Source organism: Sinohyriopsis cumingii, chromosome 7, assembly GCF_028554795.1.
Source record: "Sinohyriopsis cumingii isolate HCF-2022 chromosome 7, ASM2855479v2, whole genome shotgun sequence".
NCBI lineage: Eukaryota > Metazoa > Mollusca > Bivalvia > Unionida > Unionidae > Sinohyriopsis > Sinohyriopsis cumingii.
In genome coordinates this window covers 111,386,439-111,413,814 of record NC_142967.1, presented here as the reverse complement: position 1 = coordinate 111,413,814, position 27,376 = coordinate 111,386,439, and the positions used below count along the sequence as shown (strand labels likewise).

Below are 27,376 nucleotides of genomic sequence, written 5' to 3'. Positions count from 1 at the left end.
TTTTTCTTGCACAATACTGTGTAAATTTTGTATCTTGTTTTATTCATAGGCCTCGTTTTTTCCATTATATTTCAAAGGTCACTGCTAAGTTAATCAATTTATCAATGTGTTCTGAACATGTCCCTGAAAATGAATAATATCCCAGCACTTCTCAAATAAATCTGTATGGCACAGAGATTCAAGCTGTTCTGCCCTATGCTTTATATTCCAATCATTTGGTAAATTATTGTCATTTTTTGAGACCTTTCAATAAACTCCTTCAAATTATTGTGAGAATCAACCAGATTTTTGCAATAATATATCAAAGTAACTAATTAATATAAAAGGAGATTTCTCCATTCAAGCTGTGCTTTTGAATCAGTTCTTTGAAATTACTGGCACATGGCTAATTTTAAGCTGTTTCATGTGATGTTTTACCATCAAACTAATACATCAGTTTCAGATACAACTCAAAGACTATGTGCTCCATGAATCAATCACTGATGTCTACATTACAAACTGACTTTCACTTTTCACATTTCACCGACTCAGACTTGTTAATCTCCTACTTATTAAAGATTTTTTTTGGCTGAAACTTAGACTCAGTTAAAGCCAGCAACGTTGTGTTTGATAGAATGTCGATTTAGCTTTCGTGGCCATCGTCTGTCTCAAGATAGTAAATGAAAACTGTGTATTTCATGTTAAGAAATTTTTTGGAAAACATGGAAGTAAACTACTCCTGTTGTCAGCTAATATAAAAAGATATGCCATTTTAAAATTACATGCCATAAAAGCTGGAGAAAATTGTGAAGACACCAGATATTCTTCTTTCAGATGTAAACTGGAGACATTTTTCATGTGAAAAGTAATTGCATAAATTACAGACATATTTGAAATGTCAAAATGTATCAATAAAGCTGCCAAGACTTGAAAATACTATTGACCCGATGTGAGACAAGATGAAAAGTGACAAAATCGTTAAACTTACTGACTCTAACTCCTACATACACAATTCATTATAATGTGCTGTAGCTCATTCAAAAGGAAAACCTCTACACACAAAAACAGTTCACTGATTACTGAAGTGTCACTGTAAATGCTAAAATGGCCAAGAAATTGAGGAATATGTGTGAGACTGCAATTTCTTGAGCTACTAACCTTGACTTGCATTATATATTCATCTAAATGGCCATGTATTAGAAGGGTTTTATAATCACGGTCTTTACTCTAAACATCATATTATCATTGCTGGGTATATGGGGACTTTAGTTAAGTAAAGATCAATGGATATGTGTTCTGTATTGAGTGAAGTGAAGACAGCCCTCTTGAATGTGATCAGCGTGCTGCAATTTACTTGCCCAATGAAAACCACATGAAAAATATTTTCACAAACTATGCTGTAAATAACAACTTTGGTTAAAATACATCAATTTCTTGTTACGATATTTTACCAAAAACATTTGTTGGTAGATAGACAAGTGGACAAGATTAACATATAAGACTTTGCCGACATCATCTTATGGGGTCCAAGGGAAGGAAAAGGGTACACGTTTCATGCAGAATACATTACAGACATGATAAGAAGCATTCTATGTTCACTGCCGTAAGTGAATAATGATAAAAGAATGTTGTAGAATGTAACTAAACAAACATTTCATACATGCAGTTATGATGTTGTACAGGGCAAGAGTTCATTGATTTTATAAGTGTAACATTTTAAAACTGACTTGAACTTACCCGATTTCATTGCATGACACATATATATTATCATGACCAAACAGTGTTTTCTAGCAACCCTCTTAAGAAAGTAATCTGAAATAAGAAAACAGCAATTACAAATAATGACGGCTTTATGCATCTTCATGACCATGTGTCTGAATTTTTGAAAGTCTACATTTTTATTTTTAATACCGATACTGTTTTGTAATGATTATTAATTTAAACTAAAGGATCTTCTGGTGGCTTGCCATTCCAAATTCCAATGTTTTTCTGTATATTTCAACCCACTCTCTCTCTCTACTTTAATAATACACACACACACACAGACACTACTTCACAAATATGATGCACATTCCTGCTGTTATTCAAATATGACATGAGGTAAAAACAAAATTATTTGAAAATAATTCATGTATATTTAACCATTTATCCCATTTCTTGGAACTCTTTGGTGTGGAGCCAAGAATAACAACCCTCTCACAGAATATTACATGGGCAACATTGCTTCACAGTTTTGTGAAACGGTTTCCGCCTTGCAGCTTACCAGTAGAATGGGAAGTTGTGTGGATGGACAGCAGAAAAATGATACGTATTACAAGATCTCCATCTTTGCTGTTCCATGAGGATACAAATATTACAAATCAAATTAGGATACAATCAGGTTTGTTTTTTTACTTTTGTGAGATTAACACAATGTTCACCACGTGATAGGTTGGTTATATACAGCAGTCAATGTATTTTTTGAAGGAAGTGCATGTGATGAACCAACAACTCATGATAAGCAACTAAAAAAAATTCTCAAACAACGGAAGCACCCTAGACCACCCAGGGCCCTTATATTTTGTTACAACATTAAGAATAACAGAACATATGTAGGCTAAACAAAATATATATATATATATATATATATATATATATATATATATATATATATATATATATATACCCAAGCATGCAACTCCTGTATGTATACATGCGTGTTTTTCTTGTGCTTTAGCAACACATCAACACCAATGGGACTATATGCTGCCAATTAAAAGTAAAGTTCTAAACTGTAAATATAAATACAAAAACCAATGAATTAATACCAGATAATATATAACGGACGAAGATGATTGAACTATGTAAAGAGTAAAAAAAAATAAAAGATATGGGTAAAACTATTAAAAAAGGAAATAATACTGGGTCAAAAATTTGCAATATAAACTATATTCCCTAAAAACGTCCAACAAATTTTCTGGCAGTGCTTCATCATAACTTTCTTTATTGAGTTCACATAATGAAACATCTGTCTCGGAGGAGAGGAAATCAATACACTCGACAACAGGAATGTGTTCCACTTCTACAGTAACAACCAGCTGCACAGAGAGAGAGAGAGAGAGAGAGAGAGAGAAACAAATATTAAAAAAATCTGAATGACAAATTGAACCTTAGATACAGACAATTGATCATAAGTATAATGGTATCATCTTTAACGTTACATACATCAAATAGTATACAGACCTACAAAGTTACTATGACCCTTTACAATTCCACAGACACTGTATTTACTGAAGGACACCAATTATAAAGACTGGACTTAAAATTGATTTCAGCTCTTTGCTCAAGAAATTTATTTTAAAACCAGTGATAAAAGTAGTGATAGCCATGACAGCAATCAAAGTATACTTCAGGCCTGTAGCACCCCAAACATGTCTCCCACATGATCAAGTGAAGATATGCAGATACATGTAACTAGAGATCAAATAATTTTTTTCCTGATTGGGAATTCAGATATGGAAGTTCAAGTGGTCCTGCACAAACCAACCTGGGAAAATTATTCAGAAATCCAACCAGGCAGTCCATTGAGTTCAGGCCCCCTTCATTATCTGCAATCTCAATCAGGCAGCGTCAGGAGATGACAGCCCTAACAAAGGATAATGTTAACACTCAGCTGGAAGCTCCATCGATAATCACTTCTCTGCTGACAGGGATTGCTGCCGAAGTGATAAGAAGGTAATTGCCTTAATGAGGGAAAATAAATCATTGCATCAGGAAGTTGCAAAACTGAAGGTCCAACAAACTAAAGTATCAAACAAACATGAATGTTTGAAAATGAAATACCAGTCAGCAAAAAACAGACATGACAAGCTTGCTGAACTATTTTCAAATATGAAGGTGAAAGCTGAATCGCTGAAAAAAAACCACAGTAAAATGTCACCTTAGTCTATCAATGAGTCGCTGTCTTATCCTTAAAGAGGAAAACAGTGAGCTTAAGAGTAAAATGAATCTTTTTTTAATGAAGACAAAGATAATCCACTGTCTGAAATAACCAAAATAAAATATGGTTCTACTGCTATGGATCCTGAAATTCTCTAGCCAATAATGGAAGACATTAGAAACTTGAAAACTTAAATTGTAAGTGTGGTAAAAGAAGAACCTGAAAAGTACAGGGATAATATCACCAAGGTAATGAAAACCAATGAAACAGTCACAGCTGTTGATGACCTACTTAAGTTTATCATAGCAGAAAATGAAAAGATCAGTAGTACTATGGACAAAATTGTGAAGAACAACACCATGTTGAAAGCTATTAACTCAACCATAGCAAATAAAACTTACTCTCAAAGTGTTCTATAAATGAAGATCATACAAGTGATTCTGTGAAGAATGGAATCATGCTGAAAACTGAACTCTACTACAGGACATACAATCATGTCCTCACTCTCCAAGTGTTCTGAAAATAAAAACTTCACTCTCACAGCATTCTGTCAATCAAGATCATAAAAATGATTCTATGAAGATAAGCTCAGGTCCCCAAAAGATGTAATTAAAATGTCAGCATCACTGTTGTAATATTAACAATGAAACTCGTGACTTTTCCAATACCAGTACCTGGGAATCTTCTCATCAAAGAAGATCATGCATCCCAAAACATCAGAAAGTTTCCATGAAACAAACACTGCTGATTAATTAAATATGTCATTGAAAGAGGTCTTAAACCTTGGGTCAAAGTCTTGCATTACCTGGGGTGGGAACTTGTCATATACTTCACGGGCCTTTCTGAATTTGATAACAACTACTTGGACAACCCAGATTGGAAGGTATTCAATGCCCGGTTTCTCCAAGAAAATTGGCACTGATCTTCAAAATGTGAATGCTTTAATAGAGTATCTATACAATGAATGGGACCACAATCTGACTGACACTGAAAATGCCCCTGTTACAAAGTGTGGCTTGGTGCCTGAACACGTCATGGCTATGAAGAGAACCCATTTAAAAAGGGGCTTTCACACTTTCTGCAGGCAATAAATGAACATGTTCCAGTACTCAAAGGCAATCCAGTAATCTAATATATGATGGGGCAAAAACAGCACTTTCAGAAAACCAGAGAAACTAATGATGTGTTATAATTGCTTGAACCAGTGGGCATGGCTTTGATGCATGCAGACATGCCACGAAAATTCAATGACAGGACTGTTTGAAATATGGACTTAAGGCCAAACACTGAGAAATGTTTCCTTCAGCAGAAATTGTTAGGCTTATGGCTATGAATATAGTGACCTGTTGATGAGATATATCTTCTCAACTGCTTCATGACAAACATTGGGAACTTTACTGGGTCATGATGCCCATGTGGTTTCCTTTGGGGAACTCAGCTGAACATGTTATCTCTCAAACTGACAACTGTAATGGATGTTTTGAAAGTGGAAGTATATTATGTTTGTAAATGTTTTAACAAATACTTGCATCCTACAAAAAAAAGCAAAAATGTCATGGCGGAAAACTCCTTGTCTGAAACTCTAGTAATATTTATTTTAAGGACATTTAAGATCTAATAATTAAATAAAGAGGTCTACACATCGTGCATATAAATATACAAGGTACGAATAACAAATTAGGCCAAATGAATTTATTATCATCTAAGGTTAATAATGTCTATATTCGAGGTTTAACAGAAACAAAGTTAAATGATAATCATGCAAATGACTTGTTTATTGATGTTATGGCACACCAATAATAATACTAATAATAATAAAAATGCTTTATTTATAGAGGGTGACTCATTAGTCAAGGACTATTCTCCCTTGAGGCCCTTTAAAGGAGAGTAAAACACTGCACATTACATGAAGATAGCAATAATTACTGTTTATTTTAACATGTTTAGTATTAAAATACTAAATTCCATTATCTATTAGAAACATACACATGCTCATGATATCTCTTCTTAAATACTCTAATACTTTCAGCAGATTTTACATGCAGTGGAAGCTTATTCCACAGAACTGTACCAGAGTATTGAAAACTCTTTTTAAATTGCTCTGTTCTTGGTTTTGGTATTAGAATGTTTCCATGTGATATTAATCTCAACTGTATTGTGTTGAAAAAGACCTGAATAAGTCCTGAAGATCAATCAGGCGTGACAGAGGTTCAAGGGGTGAAAGTGTTGTTTATTTTGGTAATGGATTATCAGTTGAAAGGCCAAATGATCTAGAATCAGATGATACTGAAGAAATATGGATCCAGGTAAATCAATAAAATACAAAGCCATTAATATTGAGCTTTGTCTATAGACTCCCTTCAGCGAAGGTTAAATGGAATAAGCATTTCGGTAGGCAACTAAAGTGACTGATGACCAAAATGAATTATAGGTGACTTCAACAGAGATCTTATGAATATCAGATTAACAAACTGGCCGAATTTCACAGAAACAATTGGTCTAACCCAGTTAGTGGACAAACATGAAAAACTGACTTTTAGATCATATCATTACAAATATGAAAGAGAATGTGATAAAAATACATATCCCAAGGGCAGGTCTTAGCGATCACTACCCTATTTTCCTAATCTGGCTTGAAAACAGCTGTAAAATTCAAAACTCATAAAACTATAACATATAGGTGTGGGGTTTTCAGACCCTACACAATGCATTTTGGATAGTCCATATGAGTGCTAGATGGTAGAGGTGATGTGATTGATAGTATGTTTGTGACATTTCATCTCTTCTTTTATACCCTATGCTGAAATAAGGCATTTTGGATAGTGTTCAATTGCAAGAACAGACCTAATAATGTTTCCTTACCTTAAATATTTTCAGCATGTTCTCTGTTTTCTAATTTCATGGTGTTTGTTTTCTGTAATTATGTCCTTATGTGTTGTCCAATGTTGTAGAGCGCTTAGAGCTTCTAAAGATTAGGTGCTATACAAAGTCCTCATTGTTATTATTATTATTATAGTGTGTATGGGGTGTTGGATGGAAGATATGATGTTCTGGAGAGTATTTTATGAGATTTCATTTTCTTTCTTTTAAACCCTACCCCTTTCTTTTGATAGCAAGTGGGGGGGGCATCATACTGGGCGTTTTGGACAGTGTATGCGGTACTGAATGGCTGAAGTGATGTGATGGATAATGTTTTTGAGAGTTAGTCCCTTTGTTTACACATATGCATTTCTTCTGATAGTTGCTGTGGGAATTTAGACACTATAAAAGATGTTTTTGGAGTGTATGTATTGGGCTTTGGATGGTATAGGTATATCTGGATAGTATATTTGTGAGATTTTGTCCCTTGGTTTATACACTGCATTTCTTCTTCTATTAGATGTGGGATTTAAGATACTACACAAGGCATTTTTGAATTGTCTGTTTGGGATGTTACATGGTAAAAGTGATGTGTTGAATTGTAATTAAAAGGAGGTACTGGATAGTATACAAGTGTCTGAATTGTATTTAATCATTTTAATGTACTGTTTTCAGTAAGTTTCCATAGAATATAAAAATGGCCTACAATAATTAGAGAGTTACTAATACATTTTCCCTTGTCTCTATACATTCTTTTGCCCCATACACCGTTTTGCTCCATCAATCCTTCTGCCCCACAAACCTTTCTGCTCCATTAACCCATTCCCTTGTTAAACCTATGGACCCATTTAAAGCAGGATTTCCCATACTTGCCATTAGTGGTGTCCATTGAGATCAATTCGAATCCTGTTACTATGTCACGCCTACTGAGGTCAGTCAATTGTAATGGTTATCATTTGACCTTATAAACCCTTCTGCCCTACAGTACCTTTCCCCTAAACAATATCTGATAATGTTCAGACTAAAAATGATCGAGAGGTTGTGTTAAGTACTAACATGTATTAATTATGCATGTATGTATGCTTATACGTATGTCTGTTATTCAATAATACCAAATGTAGATATTATTAAATATCACTGAAAATACTGCTTTTGATAACAATAATATATTCTTATTATCATTATTATTATTTAGCATATTTTCACAGCTCATAAGTTTTGATTTGTAAAATTGTATTTGTCATCTTCTCCATTTCGAAATTTCCAGCATGACCTCTCTCTCTCTCTCTCAAAATTCGGCCATGACGGTTCGAGCTAACTGCGGGTCTGCCTCAAGTATTAGTCAGTTCCTATTAATATAGTCCTCATTAGAAGGTTTACAGACTTTGTTCTTGCCTTAAGGTGATGTTGCTTTGCATGCATGCAACAACAATTTAAAAAAAAAAAGTAATGGATGTATACATAGTTGTTCTGTAAAAAAAAGTGAATGTTCTAAAGGATTTAATGCCATAGGTCACAAGAAGAGGGATTTTACTTACTATCCGTATACCAAGGTCAGTCGAAATAATTTATTAATTACTAGTGAACGTCCAATAGTCCGAAATTATCAGAAGGTGAAAACTTCAGTATTAAATATGGCCTGACCCGTTTGGTTTCCGCTACCAGTAATGTTAATCCGAGTTTCCTCTGACTCTTGACAACGTATTTTCGATATTCTGACATTTATGTTTGGGGTGTAGGGTCAGAGTCCATTGACTAAGGAAAAGTTGAAATTCACTGACACCATTTGCTGTTGGGATAAGGTAGCCACTTATCAGCCAGCCAAGCAAATTTGAAAGACCTTTCATCTATACATGCCCACAGGGGCTCGTATCACTGCTTACAATTTACCTGTCATACATGTACTATATAATAACTACAAGGGATGACACTTCTCTCATTTCTTATGTGACCTATTTAAAAATAAACACATTTCATGCTATATTTCGCATAGCAAAATGATGATGGTACTGGTGTTTCGGTCAGGCATTCGACTTTGTATGCGTATCGAAAGTTTGGCTAACTATCATACCTTTAAGGAATGCCGGGCCATTTTTCGACACTACTGCTCAACATGGCCATGATTATGACCGCTTAATATGCAAGAACAATGCTCTGAATGGAATGCTGCCTCCTCATTGGCCAACCAAAATTAAGTTATAAAGAAATGCAGGACATCATTTTCTTTTAACCAGTATTCCATTCAGCGGGATTTTGCTTGCATATTAAGCAGGACAAGCATGGCCATGTCAAGTAGTAGCAAAAATGGTCTGGCATTCCTTAATGGTATGATAATAAGCCAAACTTCAGATGCGCATACAAAGTGAAATGCATGACCTAAACATCGGTACCAAATTTATTGCTTTAACATGAAATGTTGCTTGAAATATCAACATTTATTCTCAAATAGGCCGTGCGAGAAAGGAGAGAAGTGTCCTCCCTTGTAGATATTGTATAGTGTATGTATGACAGGTAAACTTTAAGAATTGTGACATAAAAACAACACAAACGCCCTAGAGTAATGACGTCTTTGAAATATCAAATATTGAAACTATCTGAAAAACAAATGAAAAGCAGCCTCCACAGCAGTGTCTTGAACAAATGTGTTGAGGGGATCGTTCCATCAGGTTTACGACTGAAACTGAAGATATACATAGGAAGCGGAAATGAAGATTTCCAAGATTCTATCGACAGACTGTTACATAAAGTCTTGCTAAATATAGTTGAGAGATTAGCAGAAGAACAACAAAAAATATCACAAAACGTCGGAAAACAGATGGAAAATGTTAGGAATGAACTGACGAAGAAAATAGATGGGCAAAGACTTTTCAGTTTCGACCAAGAAATATATCAAAAAATAGAATCATTGAAAAATTATATACTTCTGAAGCAAAATGAAAAACTGAACAATTTACGAAAGACTAGAGAAGAGAAATATAAACAAGTAAAAAAAAATGGAGAAAAGCATATAATCCATCAACAACCGAAAAAACAGCAGCAGAAAACAACAAAGTATCATGACAGAAAAATAAACAGCAGCATAAAAGCAACACATTAACACACCAACAGAGTAATAAACAGCAAGAAGAGAAGTATTCTAAACCCATAGAAACTACTGCAAGGAAGAGTAATACTCCTATAGCACCTCCCAAAACTTCAGTAACCGAAAGAGTCAATATAAGTAGAAATTTTGAAAATTCAAATAAGAACCAACAGGATGAACAACAGCGAAAAAACTTGACTCCCCAGGGCACAACAAAGAAGACATACGCAGAAGCCGTAAAACGGGGGGAATCAGAAACAGTGACCATGAGAAAGACACTGACAAACCTGGTAAAGATTTTACAAGGTCTAATAGAGACGACATCACAAGACAAAATAATAGGAGGTTCCACAGATTCAAAAGTAGAAAAGAGTGGAAAAAAGAAACAAAGCAAAGAAAACAAATCAAGAGAGGTAAAGAAACAGTCTTAAACCTCTCACATAGAATATTAACTGATAATGACTACATATTGTTAGGCAAAGGGCTAATATTTTGTCCTAAACCAAAATGTCACAATAAAATTAAATTAGCAGAAGAAATTTTTAATTTCTCTAGACGCTTAAAATTAAAAAAAAAAATTTATGATAAAGCATGCAAGAATTCAGAGAGTAAATCGTTTTCTTTTCATTCTAAAAAAAAAATGGGTTATTTTAACACAATTAAATCATCTTTTACACCAGCTAGTGGACGTGATTCATATTTAAATTTTTATATTGATGCGATCACAAAAGAGATATTAACTGATAATTATAAAAAGCAATATCATAGTAATATTTCTAAGAATGAATTTAAGTCTTTATGTAATCTAATGAATGACGACAGTATAGTTATTAAAAAGGCTGATAAATCAAACAGTTATTATTATGAATCAAGATGATTATGTTAAAGAAGTTGAACATCAATTAAATGATGAAAAATACTACAAACATATTGAAAAAAACCATCAATAGAAATTAAATCAAATATTTCAACATGCATTAATGAGATTGCTAAAAATAATAATTCCGTAATTGAGGAATTTGATACTTTCCCTCTTAACATACGTACACCTCAATTCTACATAATACCCAAAACTCATAAAAATCCTGACCATAATTTACCTTTACATTATCCAGGACGACCAATTATATCAGGTTATAATTCATATACTGAAAACCTATCCAAATTTATTGATAGTGTTTTACAACCTTTAATGAAATCCCTTCCTTCATTCATTAAAGATACCACTGATTTCATTAAAAAGTTGGAGTCTATTCCACAGCTATCTGATAATTCAATCCTAATAACATTAGACGTAACATCACTATATACCAACATTCCGCATGCAGATGGTATTTTAGCATGTTAATATTTTATTGATAACAATCTTAATAATAGCACACTATCTAGTGAAGATATATGTAAAATAATAAAACTTATCTTGGAAAACAATTATTTTCAATTCAATAATATGAATTACATACAAATAATGGGTACAGCAATGGGTAGTCCCATGGCTCCTTCATAGGCTTCCCTTTTCATGGGTAAATTAGAAAAAAGATTTTCTTCAAAACGAAAAGTGTAATCCATCTGTTTGGTTTAGATTTTTAGATGACATATTTATGATCTGGAACCATTCAACTGAAGAACTGAAAAAAATGTATTGATCGCCTGAATCATTTTCATCCGACAATTAAATTTACTTATACTGTATCAAGTACACAATTCATTTTTAGATGTAAATGTAATAAAAAAGATTGATAACACTATCTCTACAAATATTCATATCAAAGAAACTAATATCCACCAATATGTAGAATATTCTTCATGTCATCCCATGTCATGTAAAAACGGTATACCATATAGCCAGGCCAAAAGATACTGATGCATTATTTCAGATGATTGTCAATTACAAAATTCTTTGAATAAATTACGAACTTATTTCCAAAATAGAAATTATCCTACATACATAATTGATTCTGCACTGAACAAAGTCCTTAATCTTACTCAACATGAGGCTTTAAACACAGTAGAATGTAAAATAGAGAGAGATGTAATTCCTTTCACAATACAATATAATCCTTCATTACCTAATATAGGTCATATAATTAATAATTATTATAGTCTCCTAAATTTATCCAATAAAACTAGCGTCACTTTTCAAAATTAAACCAGTCTCGCTTATAGAAGACCCAAGAATTTGCAAGATTTTTTAATCAGAACTAAACAGACAGAAAATAAAAAAAAATACACTTTCTGTCATCTAAATGTAACAGACACCGGTGTTCTCAATGTTCAAACATAAGATAAAGTACTTCTTTCAGTAGTGCTAATACAAAAGAGGTATTTTCTCTAAGCGATAACACTAACTGCATATCAACTGATGTTATTTATTTAATAACCTGTAAAAAATGTAGCATGCAATATGTTGGACAAACACTACAAGTTTCTAATAGAATGAATAATCATCGCTTTCATATAAAAAATTATAGAGATCCTCAGTTTTCCTCTAATGTTTCAACACACTTTAACACCAATAATCACTTTCTACTTGATTTTTCTTTCATGCCGATAGATATTGTGCATGGTGACATGAATAGACTCATAAAAGAAACTTATTGGATTCATAAGTTAGATACTCTGTATCCTAATGGACTTAATGCTAATGCACTATATAAAATTGTATAATTTACACTGATATGTTGTATATCCTTTATAACAATATAATTATATGTATGACTGTTTGTCTCTAGTTTATTTCATCATTTTACTAGGTAAACTTTAAGCAACGATACAAGCCCCTGTGGACATACCTGCATGAAATTAATATGCATATGATTTACTCAGAAATTATGAGCATAGCACTCGCTATATCTTTAATCCACTGACAGACGAGGTGAAACTACAGCGTTGATGTTGACCAGAAATCTGTAAATGTTGCAGCAACTTGAAGAAAACCAGATTCATTAAGCATAGAGCACGTGCTCCAGCTAGGATTTCAAATGACGGGTGGTGACCAGGGCACTCTGAGTGCAGTCAGACAATGTTTGAAAATCAGGGCACTTCATGTGTGAAAGGATGTCACACAGTAACCAATAAAAAAGAGAAAAAATACGTAACTTCGGCTCAACATCATTTATTTTTCAAACTATACTCTATTTCAAATAATATGCAACTAAAGGCTAGGATTCTTCTTTATCATAGGTAATATGTTTTGGGTCTGTTTCCATTTCATCTGTCCTGGTTCCCTTGGTAGTTTCATTTTGAGAGAATCTAAAACAAATGCAAATGGTCATTTTACTCTCAAACTTTCAAATTTGTGATGAAAATAACAATAATAATATTAATAATACAATTAATATTAATAAAATAACAATAATAAATGTCCTTATGGTTCACACAATATATGATAATTAGAAAATTAATATCGTAAAATTTAAAACCATGAAACTTAAAGTATCATTTCTTTCTCTCTGCATAATGTAAAGAACATTTTTTTTTTAATTAATTACTTTTTTGCCGAAACACCATTCTCATAATTGTCAGATGCTAATTTCATTATCAAGGCAAATCAACATTCGTATTCCATTTCATCATTGTACTGACGTTTAGAAAGAAATATGACAGTACACATTATGTGTTCTGAATAAGTCAATTGTACAAATACTCGACGACCAGTGTAAATGAAAAAAGAATAAATTAAATTAAACTGAGGGTTACTGCTCACCAATAATTATTTCTTGAAACACACATAAGTAAGAGTATATGGACAAATAAGGCTGCGGTTTTCTGTTTTCATATGTTTTAAAGCAACACATACCCAACAGAAATGGTTTTAGTTAACCAAGAGAAGTCTTGACGATGGAGCAATGATAGGGGTATCAAATAGGAATAAAATAAACATTTCAACCCCACGAATAAATGGAAAATAAAATGCAATTAACGAAGTTATTGTCCCTTTCCTCTTTTGTCCACAGGTGCTCGATGCGAGCTTGATGTTAAGAAAAAAAAACATCATCTAAAGGAAAAAATCATACTGAGTGACAAAAATACCTTAGATTACCCCCATGACCCGTTCTGACATAGGACCCTCTCTATCATAATATATATGAGATAAGGTACGGAACATCCAAATACTTCGCTCCACCCATGACCCTCGATTTCCTTCTGATATTTCCACCTTTAAAGGCACATGACCATACTATATGGCTTGTTTTACTTCTGAGATATTTTTCTATCCATCAAGCCATCATTAACTTTTCTGTATTGTACCAAACTGAAGTTACTAGCTCCGAAACGTGCAATCTTTGCGACGTTTTATATTGTGGACACTTCCGTGCTCATGGGAAAACCGGTGACAAGAGCAATATGGACAATGTTTTCAACTCTAAGGTGCATCCCTTCTTGAATTACAGAACAGCGGTAGATGCAAAAGTAAGTTTTTTACTTACCTTTAGCTCGATTCGACTTTAGGAATCCTGTTCCATACAATTACTAGACATTGTCTTCTTCACTGTACATACATTGTATACATCCGACTCTATATTCAAAATAGGTCAATGCTGAAATTTGATTGGCTCAAAAGGTTATACTTATTATCATAGAAGCACAGAAGTGTCCACAATGAAAAACTTCGCAAAAATCGCACGTTTCGGAGCTCGTAACTTTATCTGCATTTTTTTCATGGTTGCCAACAAAAGGTAAAAGTGGTTTTGTTACAATGATCCAAAGACATCAACAATTTTTTTGTTTTTCATGCAAAATCTGCCAGTAGATATGGACAATTTTTGGTAAGATTTCTGTCCTAGTTTTTGAAAAGATAAATGTATGAATTTGCCCTTGCATAATGATATATTATTTTCTTAATGAAAAACAAGTTACATTTCATAATCCTTATATTCTGATTTCTGTTCGTATATATTTTATTCATGTTTATACATTACCTAATCTTGTTGGTCAATGAGAAATAATCTACCTGAAATGTAAGAGTAATGTGGAATACTGAAATAACATTTCTCTAATACTGAATGAAAAGTGATTATGGGTTCGAATGACGATATTTGTCACACAATTAAAGAAAATAATATTCTCTTTCACACAGGTATCATCGATGCCATAACAAGAAAAGTGGCAGAGGGTTTGTCTTTCTTTGCAAGTAGAATAACACACACCCACATGAAGAAATTTGTACAGAAAGGCCTTATCTTTCTACTTTTATGAGATGGACAAGAAAACTCAAGCAGGAGGATCCTAGTTGAATTAGTAGAAACCTCAAGAACTGCCATCTTTTGTGAAGAGCTTTTGATTCTGACATTAGCTACATCCAGTATGAAATTGTCTCCTCTGTGGCAGGTTATACTTTACATAATATTCTGTAAATAACAACAGTTAAAGTACAACAGTATCTGTATTCACTGAAAACTTTATATATTATAACTTTATATATGTTTTACTTTGCTGCCCACATTGTTTACAGGACAGAATAGACTACTGTTTTGGAAAATATGAATGAAAGCATTATGGTATGATGCAATAAAGACGTAACATAATGTGCAGTTACAACAAAACAAGCAAATGTCAAATGTATTCATTTATATACAAATTCTTTAACACAAGAAAGTGTCGATGTTCATTTGAGCTACAGAGGAAGAAGCCAGTGTACAAAAAATCACAAATCTGCCAGGTACAGCGTGAAGGAATTACAAGTCTCTGCTGAGAACCCATCCTACCATACTATGAGACGTCTACAGGAAGCATGTCTATTGGCACTCATCAGATCAAGCGCATCAACAAGGACTGGAATATCCCATCTATACACAATGGCTATGGCAAGGACAACCCCAATCCAAGATTAGAACCTGAAAAAAGTATTCATACACTATTCCTAAAATGTAAAACAATATAAATAAAAACAAAAAGAGAAATATACACTTATTTAAATTTTATACATTTTTAGTCACCAGCTTACGCTTTAAAATAAACATGCATCAATATGGGATTCAAATTGCAAAAGTTTATATTTTGATATGAACAATGAGAGTTCCGTCAAAATGAAATAAAATTAAGTATGGTTGATTTCAAATGACCAGCTCCAAGTACTGTTATGTATGCCCATATTATGCATTATTTTTTATGAATACAGATTGTAGGGGTCATTGAGTAGACAACAGCTAATTCTGTCTAATGGTGAAATAAACTTTGTCATGAGATAATTTCATTGGAGTAAGCATGTTTTTGTGGCCTTTCAACTGAAAATTTAATCTTGTTCATGACTTTGTTGGGATCTGAGTTCAGGTCATGGGTTTTCTCTTAGGAAATTTTGGCTCACCAGATTTCTGATTAGCTGGCCATTAATGAACCCGAACTTAGTGACAAGTGGAATGTTCCCGAAATGAATATTTCACCTTCATCCTCATTTTGAAGTTGTTGTGCATTAGTCTTTTAAATAAGGCAGTGAATAAAGGAAGTATTTTTACTATCTGTAATGGAGAAAGTCTCTTAGCTGTGTTCAATTATTGTGTCAGTCTGATTAAAATCAGATCTCCACTGTCCTGGTTCAAGATCTGATACCAACTGCTTAAGCGTGATGTTCCGGTGACCTTCGAGTTACCAAATGGAAATACAGCTATCAAAATATATGAAAGTGAATCAAATCGATAGGCAAACACTGATGCTATTCAGCTAAACTGAGCAGTCTCACAAATGCGAAGATATAAGGCTTCATATGATTGGCTGATAAGATTCGCGAGCCTGGTAATAACATGGTCATCAGAACATGACCCCTATGTGGTCGCAATCAGATCTTCACATAGGACAGTGGAGATCTGATTTTAATCAGGCTGAGTATTGTGTTCAAGTGAAAAGATTTATTTATTTCAAGTTTTCATTGGAATTACAAGGTGGTCATACACTTTAGGACTAAATAACTATTTTGGAATTACTGTGAATTCATTTTAAGACATACACGGCTGGGGTGTAATTACAAAATGTGTAGGAAAAGATCTCTGAGTGTCTCCACATTTTTTTATGATCTAGAATTTGTTTTAGATATTAAACATACAAAATTCCCGTATGTATGTGGTACAAAAAGACCTAATGCTAAAACTATACTATCATGGAAATTTCAACATTTAAAACATCGTGTAGATACACCAGGTATCAACTTTGCAACTCCACCTTGGAAATAGATGCCCAAGCGGTTGTAAATATTGTTCACAATACTCCATACGGCATGCATCAAGTTTAATACAGAAGAATAAAAGTGTAATTACTTTGCAAGACTTCAACAGATATACAAACTTTGCACAGGTGTAAATTTTGTTCTTATTCTGAATGCAGTCTACATAGCATTGTCTAATCTCTTGACTCCAATGTACAGCTTTATTTGTTACCACTGAATATATTTTTTTATAAATATTATAAATTATTTACTTAAATTACAAAAGGGTACTTGTGTAAAACACTTCTTTCCTACATATGTTTAGCAAGTTTATATTTAGATGGTCACATTAATTATAATTCCAGTGCAAGAATTTACTTACATCATTGTATATAATTTGATAAATATGGTTGCTTGGCTTGCTAAACCAATATCCCTACATCATTATATACATCAGTTCCCAGCTGAAAAGAAAACCATTTTTGTACCTTATAAAAGAGTATCCTTTCATGATGAAGAAAAATAGATGATGGCATGTATATATAGAGGTACATAAGAATCACTTACATTATTCAAAGCATGTTGCTATCCACACACCGCATAAATTCTGACTAGTACAGTAGGATATTGATCTCGCTTCCAGTGACAAGTCTTAAAGTACTGTATTATTTTACATATGCTACATCATGTTTGATTACTATTGCATGAAATTCACAAATGTAACTCATGGCAGTCATTAACCTTCAAGATTGTCCAAGCATTACAAAATCGGCTATAATTAGTCAAGCATCATTAACTCATGATATCTGTATTGTCCTAACAAACAAAGGAAGTTATTTCATATAACCCTATAAAATCCTACACATATGAACATTTGGATTGCATGCAATCAATTCTACCATTGAGCTAATAACTGTAAAATTAAAAAGGTAAATGGCATAACAATTCTAGCATCAACACTTTCCATGAAATTGAATGAAAAAATTGCATAAAAAGACTCTCATCAACACATTTCCATGAAACTGAATAAAATAAATTGCATAATAACTCTAGCATCAATATATTTCCATGAATTAACAATACAAAATATGGAAACCTAGTCATAGTAAATGCGTTTGCATAAAACAAACAATCAAATAATAGAATATTACGTGAAAGTAAAATTGCATACCTTATTTCTGTTATCTTTCAGAAGTGGTGTGTCCTAGCACTAAACATGTCTTTCTTTTTACAAGCCGACCACCTGGTCCCTTCCTTATTTCGCGAGGAAAACACTAATCTCTTTATGCTTCCCACGGAGTCGAGACTAAGTTTCCTCTTCTAGGAAATTTTCAGACTAAAGAATTTTGACTCAGGACGTATCTTTGAAGTCTGATGGCTCTGAAGTGCACACCCTAATTTATTCTGCCCAATCGTAGGCAATGGTCCCTAATTTGTACCAAAGAAATAATTCCTTTCAACAGGTTTAGACAGCTCAGAATCTGTGAACGACAGTGCATGACAATTTCCCTTTGAAAAAATGATAAGTGGACATAGGTTCCTACCAAGCGGTTAGGGTTGGTAGCACAAATGTTTACTTTCTAAGGACCGTGTTAAGATACCCTGGTAAATTTCACTGAGCCGGAATTCTGTCCCTTCAAAGTTTACACTCACATGGAGGGAGATGAACGAAGAGAGGTGGAAGTGACCCTTCACAAAGTCTATTCTGGTTTAAATGCGATAAATTTGTAATGCTCAATGCATTAAACTTAAAAAAAATTCTGTAATTCAAAATTCGACACTTCATACCCCCTCTGGTTCTTTCTCCATAACTGGGTCCTTCCACTCCCTCTTAACGGTCACTCTGGACTTTAGCTTGAAATCATGCTGATTTCTTCAGTCTGGGTAGCACATGTAACAAAGTTTCTATATCTGAGTTTAATATAGGGTGTGTTTCCTCTATATTACATATTATAATTCCTAATGTGGGCCAGTTATCTCAGTAATGAATTTTCAATTTCAAAGTATTTCATAAAAGTATAATTGGCATATTCATGAGTACTTTCAAACTTTCATGAATAAAGTGTTGATGGACAGTCTCAAATTAACATGCCTGAGGTTGTGATATGATGGAAATTTTGCACGTTTAATTATTATTCCCTACTCCTGTCACAAATTTTAATAACTCAACTGCACATATATATTTACAGGGCCGGCGCTACCATATAGGCACACTAGGCAGCCGCCTAGGGCGCTGATTTCAGGGAGTGCCTTTTTTTTAAAAAAAAAGTATTAAAAGTATTTTTTAGAAATTTTGAAATTGATATTTTCGGGGGGGGGGGGCCAGAATCTAACCTTGCCTAGGGCGCCAGATAGTCTGGCCGGGTCTGGCGCTGGCCCTGTGTGTATATATATAACCCGTTTTAAATTAAAGTCGCCATAGCTGTAAAATCACTGGTGCATGGATATCTCCATCTTACTCTTCATTAGTCGGTAAAAAGCAACCTGTTCTGAATTTTTTAACAAAATGTATAAATTCACTTAATGTAGCTGAAATATCACTTTCTAAGTCTACAACTTATAGTTTAAGAAATCATGTAATCAGTGGATTTGTTGTAATGCTTTATAAAACAGATCAATTTAAATCATTCTTATACAAGGAAAATGCCTTAAATATCAACTATGAAAGTAGTTATAAATAAATTTCAAATGCTTCCTCTCAAAATAGAATGTAGATATGAAAGGGATCAAAAACATCGTTGTTGAGATGTTGCACGCTTTGTTAGCATGGTTGTTTTCTCTGTCATCAACTTTGGTGTACACAATTTATAGCATATAATTATGTAAATATAGGTCACCTTAATTCTTTCTAGTCTGGTTCCCTGCATCGTATAGTCCTGGCTGTAACAGTGTGGTTAGGGTCCATAGAACCCGGCTGTATTTTAGACCAAACCATATTATAACCAACCATATTATAACCAACCAAGTCCACTTGCTGAAAATCATGCAATTACCTTAAATATAGGCCTGGGGTAATAAAAGTGGGTGCAAAAGTAAGAGGTTTTGATTAAATGAAGATAAACTGGACTGAAAAAACACTTGCATATTCAAAACAACTGACATTTGTGTAGTGTTATCCATATTCCGTTGATTACTGTATGTGTATATAAGAACTACATTCATCTGAGTATAGATCACATTATAAAATTCATGTACGACTCAAAATCCCATAAGAAAACACCAATAATGCATATCTAAAAACAATCTGAAGTCCCCATTTTTATCTCTATCCGACTGTCCCTAAACAGAACTGTTGCAAATAGCATGTGGCTGTACTTGTTTACATGTTAAACTGGCCTGTTAATCTTGCCAAGGCTACCCAGGGGATGAGGCTTTTGATAGGGAAATGAAAACATGAACAAATTAAATGTATATGTGAGTGTATGTATGTATGTATGTGTGTATCAAATCACATATATATGTATGCACGTATATATATGCATGTGTACATACATGCATATGTATGTGTGTGTGTGTATGTATATATCTGTGTGTATATATATGGGTATATATGTATATGCGTGCATGTATGTATGTATGCATATATATATATATATATATATATATATATATATATATATAATAAAATAAACAACACATAGAGAATTTCCCATACTCTGAAGTCCCCGTTTTCATCTCTATCCGACTGTCACTAAAATTTCCATACTTTGCAAGATTTCTCCTTCCAACCTATTGTTAAACCTGATTATGAGATGGAACGTTTGCTAAAGGAAACCTATTGGATTCACTGTCTTAATAAGGTATATCCAAATGGTCTAAATTCAAAAACACTATATGGCATTCATTAATCCTGTTCTTGTTTTTGTTTTTTGTTTTTTTTAATTATGTCCCCTGTTTCCAATTAGTTAAGAATATTTTTATATTCTACTCAGCAGAATAATTTAATTTGTGAAAGTATACACTTAATATCATAAAAATAAGTTTACTACTTCTTTAAAAACGAAAGTGCATTTTCAAATTAATTCCATATATATTATGATTATTTATAAAATACTTGATAGTAAGTACTATGCATACCATAATTATGTATTATATAAATTGAGTTCTGATGAACTATTGAACATTCGTCAATAATATATCAAGATATAATACATTATTATTATTATTATTTATTTATTTATTTTCTATATTTTTAATAAGTGTTCATTATACTATCTGGCAAAGGAATTGCAGGGCCCTATCCAGAAACCTACCTTAACTAATACACAAAATCATTAATGCAATCAATCAACATGACATAATCTGCCTCCAGGAAACACACTTACCGGAGAATCTGAAACATATACCCAAAATCTCCGAATACTCACCAGGCATATTCAAAAGTCGTAGCAATGGGAAAAAGGGAGGAGGACTTGCAATATTTCTAAAGAACTGCCCTACTCTGAAACATTAACGATCCCAATGCCAATAGACATAAATAACAAAATTGACATTCAAACTGTATTAGTCAACATTCGATCAAATAATATAATAATAACTAATATATATGACCCGGGGGCAATGTCAACCCAATCAACTTAGAATCTTAACGACAAAGCTCCAATAACCAGTCTGGAAACCAAATCATTTGTGGCAACTTCAATGCTCACAATGAACTATGGAGATAAAGTAGAAGGGATAAAAGAGGCAAACTGATTGACGAATGCATTGCTGAATCAAACCTAACCATACTCAAAGATGGATCTAAAAATCGACTTAATCCTAAGGATGGCTCCCTCTCAGCAATTGATCTACTATATGTGCACCCAAACTAGCCCAACTTACTCCCTCACTAATAACATATGTAAAATGATGGAAACAATCAAAGCCAACAGATTAAAACACCACTAAGAAAGTAACAAACTCCTATCAGAAAAATAATGTGGCTTCAGTAACAGGCACTCCACCACAGATCAACTTTTAAGACTAGAAGCAGATATCAAACTAGCTTTCAACTCCAAAAGAAAATCAGACAGACAATTTATACCAGTCTTCCTTGACCTTGAAAAAAGCGTTTGATCTTGTATGGACCAAAGGATTGATTGCAAAACTCAACAACTTTGGAATTACTGGATGCATGTTGAACTGGATCGAAAACTTCCTAACCGATCGCAGAATAATCACTAGAGTAGGTAACACCACCTCAAAAGAATACCCACCCCCCCGAAAACGTTACCTCACAAGGGAGTGTACTCAGTCCTACGCTATTCATGATCATGATTAACGACCTTGACCTCAACCTAGCGACAAAACAGGTTAACATTTCCCAATTCGTTGATGACAGCGGTATCTGAAGGGCAGAAAACCCTGCTAGCAATCAAGTAGTCAAATAAATCCTGAAAAGCCTAGATAACATAGTAAGATGGGCAGATAAATGGGGTTTTAAGATCTCACATGAAAAAATGATAGCAATAATCTTCTCCCCTAAACGCAATAACCAGATAATTTACCCCAACGTCTATATTCAAAACCAGTTAATCAAATATGCTGAAGTAGTAAATTTCCTAGGTATGTTCTTCAATAACCATCTAACCTGGAAACACCAGACTGTGCAACTAATTCAAAATTGCAATAAAGATATTATTCTCTTAAGAAATCTTAAAGGGACTGCATGGGTATTCAATCAAGAAACCTTATTAACCATCTATAGATCACTTATAAGGTCGAAACTAGATTATGGATGCCATAGTTTACAACTCAGCAAAACAAACATTACTTAACAAACTGGATAGCATCCAAAGGCAAGCATTATCTGTTTGCACGTGCACTCTATAATTGACATCCTTGGACGAACTTCAAGTCCTCACTGGTGAACTGCCATTAAAAAAAAAGATATGAAATGCTCCTCCAATACTCCAATCAATTAACAAATCACCCCGACTCACATGCTACTAACAATTAGCAAATGCAACAAACCGTTTAGCCGCAAACTAGTTCCTAACCTACCAGGTGGCAAACAAATCCTAAAACTCAAGGAAAATATGCCAACACTTGCTCGACAAAAAGAGTACACTCACTCTATTGACCCCGCCCCTTGGACAAACCCTATCCCTAGGATTAACACTAGAGTCACGAATTATGGAAGCAAATTGGAACAAGAATCTAAACTCAAAACCATCGTAGGAATGGAAATAAAAGACACCTACTCTGGCTTCGTAAAAATATTCACTGATGGATCCAAAACAACCGAACCTTCCAGAACAGCAGCTGCAGTGGTTATTCCCGAATTCAACATACAAATGGGACCCAGATTACCAGCCCACTGCTCTACTTTTACCATAGAGTTCTGGGCAATAAAAGAATCATTAAAATGGATTAAAGACCAAAAAGTTCCAAAAGCAGTTATCATCAGTGACTCACTTAGTGTAATAGAATCCATCAAATCTCACAGCACCAAACCAAGAGAACAATTCTTGGCTAGAGCTTTTTATATGCTTAGGGAATTATCCACAGCGGATCAGATAGTTGAATTCATGTGGATACCCTCGCATATAGGAATCCCTGGTAATAAGCTAGCCAACAAAGTCGCAAAAACATGTTAGGGAACCCTAACCCTGCACCACTCAGATATAGCATAACATAAGCCCAAAGCATAACAAGAAACTACATTAACCAGAACTGGCAGGAGCACTGGAATCCCACTACCAAAGGCAGGATACTCTACTCCATTATAAAGGAAACCAAAATGCCCATCAAACCACCCAAAGTGAACAGCCTGGACCACAAAATTATCAATCGCATCGTAACCGGAAAAACAAAATTAGAAGGAAGTTTTGGCAAACATCTAATAATAATAATAATAATAATAATAATATAATAATGCTTTATTTATAGAGGGTGACTCATTAGTCAAGGACTATTCTCCCTTGAGGCCCTCTTAAGGAGAGTATAACAATGCACATTATATGAAGATGGCAATAATTACTGTTTATTTTAACATGTTTAGTATTAAAATACTAAATTCCATTATCTGTTAGAAACACATGCATGCTCATGATATCTTTTCTTAAATACTCTAATATTTTCAGCAGATTTTACATGTAGTGGAAGCTTATTCCACAGAACTGTACCAGAGTATTGAAAACTCTTTTTAAATTGCTCTGTTCTTGGTTTTGGTATTAGAAGGTTTCCATGTGATATTGATCTCAACTGGTATTGTGCTGAAAAAGGCCTGAATAAGTCTTGAAGATACTCTGGCGCAGTTCCATGTAGACATTTATATAAAAGAACTGCCTTGTGAAAATCTATCCTGTCATATATTGTGAACTATTTGAGTTCTGTAAATAATGTTTTTGAGGGATGATCAACAGATGCATCTAAAATTACATGTGCTGCTCGTTTCTGAAGTTTATAAATCCTGTCAAGCTCAGATTTGGCACGGTTTCCCCATACATTAGAACAATAATCCATTGTTGGAAGAATATATGACTTGTAGTATAGACTGCGAGTTTCCATAGGTAAATATTTCTTGATTCTGCTGAGAAGGGCAATTTTGGATGACAGTGTTTTACAAAGCTTATCAATATGGTCATTCCATAATAAATTATTATCTACAGACACACCTACAAGCCTTTCATGTTTGACATTTTCTAATGGATGATTATTTATTGCAAGAGACAGTTTTGGGTTCCCTGACTTGGTAGTTTTTGTGATGTCCCCAAAATCATACATTTTGTTTTACCTTCATTAATTACCATCCTATTTTGTTGTGCCCAGTTTTGGACTCTGATAAGGTCTGAGTTTAATTTCATTTGGATAAATTCAGTATCAGAACTAGATGTATACAAAGTTGCATCATCTGCAAACAAATCTGTGTTTGTGGATTCATTATTTAATGGTAGATCATTGATATAGATAAGGAAGAGGAGAGGGCCCAAAACTGAGCCTTGAGGGACTCCTGAATGAATAGTGTGAGTCTGAGAGCTAATATTGCCAATGCTTACTTGTTGAGACCTTTGGTTTAGGTATGATCTAAACCAGTTTAAAGAAGGATTGTCAAATCTGTAACAGTTCAACTTTTGCAGCAGAATTTCATGATCAACAAGATCAAAGGCTTTCTTGAAGTCAAGGAAAACAATCCCAGTCATATGTCCATTATCCATTTCCTTCAGCCAAAGATCAATTAATTTGGTAAGTTCTGTTTGGCACGAGTGGTACTTTCTAAATCCTGACTGAGCTTTATCAAATAGAGAGTATGTTTCGAAAAATGTATAGACCTGAATGGCTACATGCTTTTCAAATAGTTTTGACAATACAGGTAGAATTGATATTGGTCTGTAATTTCCTGGATCCTCCTTTTCTCCTTTCTTAAAGATAGGTGTAACCTTTGCACATTTCAGTGTTTCTGGAAAATTACCACTCATTATACTTAAATTTATAATATGCGTTAGTGACTTTGTTATTACTGGTGCAGCAATTTTAAGAATTCGTGGACCAATACCATCCAATCCAGAGGATTTATTAATATTAACCTTAATTAGCATATCAAAAACATCAGCTTCACTAACATTAGCTACTGAAAAATAATTATCATCAGGAATTTTAGCTTTTATAAATAATAGAAGAGCATCAAGTTCAATTGGGATATTAGTCTGGTTCTGAATAATCTTACTGGAGATGCTTATGAAGAAATTGTTGAACATTTCCACAATGTCTTGTACAGATGTTGCTATATCATCATTTTGCTTAAGTCTAGGGGGAAGACAACTGTTCTTGCGTGGGTTCAGCTCTTTTAGATGCTTCCACAATGTTTTGGTACTCTTACTTTCATTAATAGCCTGTTTATAGTAGTTCTCTTTTGCCTTATCTATCAGGTGCTTAGTTTTATTTTTCCACTTTCTATAGCTTTTCATGTCTTTTTTCTTGTGGAAATTATCTCTTAGGTGCCTAGCCTCACTGATCTCAGGGGTAATCCACTTGGGTGTAATTTGGTGTTTAACCCTTTTTGTTTTAATTGGGGCATGCTTGTCTAAGGCTGCATTGAACATCTGATACCATTTGTCCAAGGCAGTGTTGACATCAGCTATAGTGCAGACTGATTGGAAAGGTTTGCAAACTAAATCATTTAAGAACATTTCCTCATCAAACTGTTTGAAGTCCCTGTATTGAATTTCAATGTGTTGGCCATTTTTAGATGATTTCGGAACATGTCTAGTTATACAGACTGGGAAGTGGTCACTCAGTGCATACACTGGTACCTTAATTTCACTTACGTTTTCAGGTTTATTAGTATAGACATGATCAATGATAGTAGCACTTTTATCCGTTACTCTAGTTGGGGTGTTAATTAATTGAGTAAAGTTGTAAGTTTCAAAGCTACTTATCCATGTTAATGGTGGAGTTTTCATATAGTCAATGTTAAAATTACCTAATACGATAATTTCTAAATCTTCCTTAAGTAATGCTTTTTGAATTTGAACCTCAAATCTATCAATCCAATCAGCTGTGGAACTAGGTGGCCTGTAAACCGAACATAAGAGTATTGGCTTTGATTGGGCAAGGGTTACTTCGATCCAGATACTCTCTACCCCAATAGTCTCTAGATCAACACGTCTGTTATAACTAATGGAACTGTCTACATAGAGAAGAATACCCCCACCCCCCATGGATTCCCTATCTTTTCTTTCAAAGCTGAACCCCTGTATTTGGAGAGCCAAATCATCAGTATCGTCGGAAAGAAAGGTTTCACATAGACCTAGAATATTGACTGATCTAGTTTGCTGTAATATTGACTTTATCTCATTCAGTTTAGGGATGATGTGTTGAATATACATGACAATTTTGATCAGAGGATTGATCTTCAGACAAGGCACTAGGCAATGTATTGTTTTTAGACTTGACAGATTTCTTTACATTGCCTTGATTATTTACATAAACATATGAAGAAGATAACATACAAGATCCATCTGTTGTACCATGACCACATGTAGTGGATATTTGAGAATGTTCAATATGAGACTGATTTACATACATACAAGAAGACATTGACATATTAGACACTTGGGGGGCCTCAGAGGGAGAAGTAACTTGAACAGTATCACACAGTTGTTTACATGTTAACAAGTTGCACTTTGTACACAAATCAGATAGTGCCTGAAACCTGTTTATAGAATTATAATTATTGCATTGAAAAGTATACACATATTCTAATGCATTTTGTTGCTGGATATGTGTTGCATAGGCCTGTACATCATAGCCTTCTACCTATTGGTATGTGCACAACTTTTGCTTATGTCCTAGTTCGTTACAAAGATGGCAGCGAATCTGTTTTCCATGCAGACACCGCTGTGTTACATGACCGTGCTCTCCACAATACAAGCAGTTGTCTGACTCATGCCTAACCCCTTTTATAAGTCTTATG

The 27,376-nt window shown here is 33.9% G+C and overlaps 1 protein-coding gene and 1 long non-coding RNA gene across 6 annotated transcripts in view; both read right to left on the bottom strand.

The window, feature by feature from the left end:
- LOC149795933 (uncharacterized) overlaps positions 1–27,376 on the bottom strand; it is a 94,239-nt gene that overhangs the window by 59,540 nt on the left and 7,323 nt on the right. For 3 of the 4 annotated variants that reach the window (XM_089965859.1, XM_089965856.1, XM_089965858.1), the window contains one exon: positions 1,717–1,791. In XM_089965859.1, coding sequence (XP_089821985.1) covers positions 1,717–1,791 — 75 coding nt within the window. Of the gene's footprint in view, positions 1–1,716; positions 1,792–3,505; positions 3,675–27,376 lie in introns of all 4 variants that reach the window. The other variant, XM_089965860.1, reaches the window with a different exon arrangement.
- On the bottom strand, positions 12,939–20,406 carry LOC149795934 (uncharacterized). 2 transcript variants are annotated; one of them, XR_016422454.1, is made up of 4 exons: positions 17,360–20,406; positions 15,548–15,676; positions 14,762–14,793; positions 12,939–13,091 (listed from the first exon to the last, which is right to left on the bottom strand). It is a non-coding gene; the product is annotated as an uncharacterized LOC149795934 (long non-coding RNA). The 2 variants fall into 2 exon arrangements; XR_016422453.1 differs by having other exon boundaries at positions 14,762–15,676.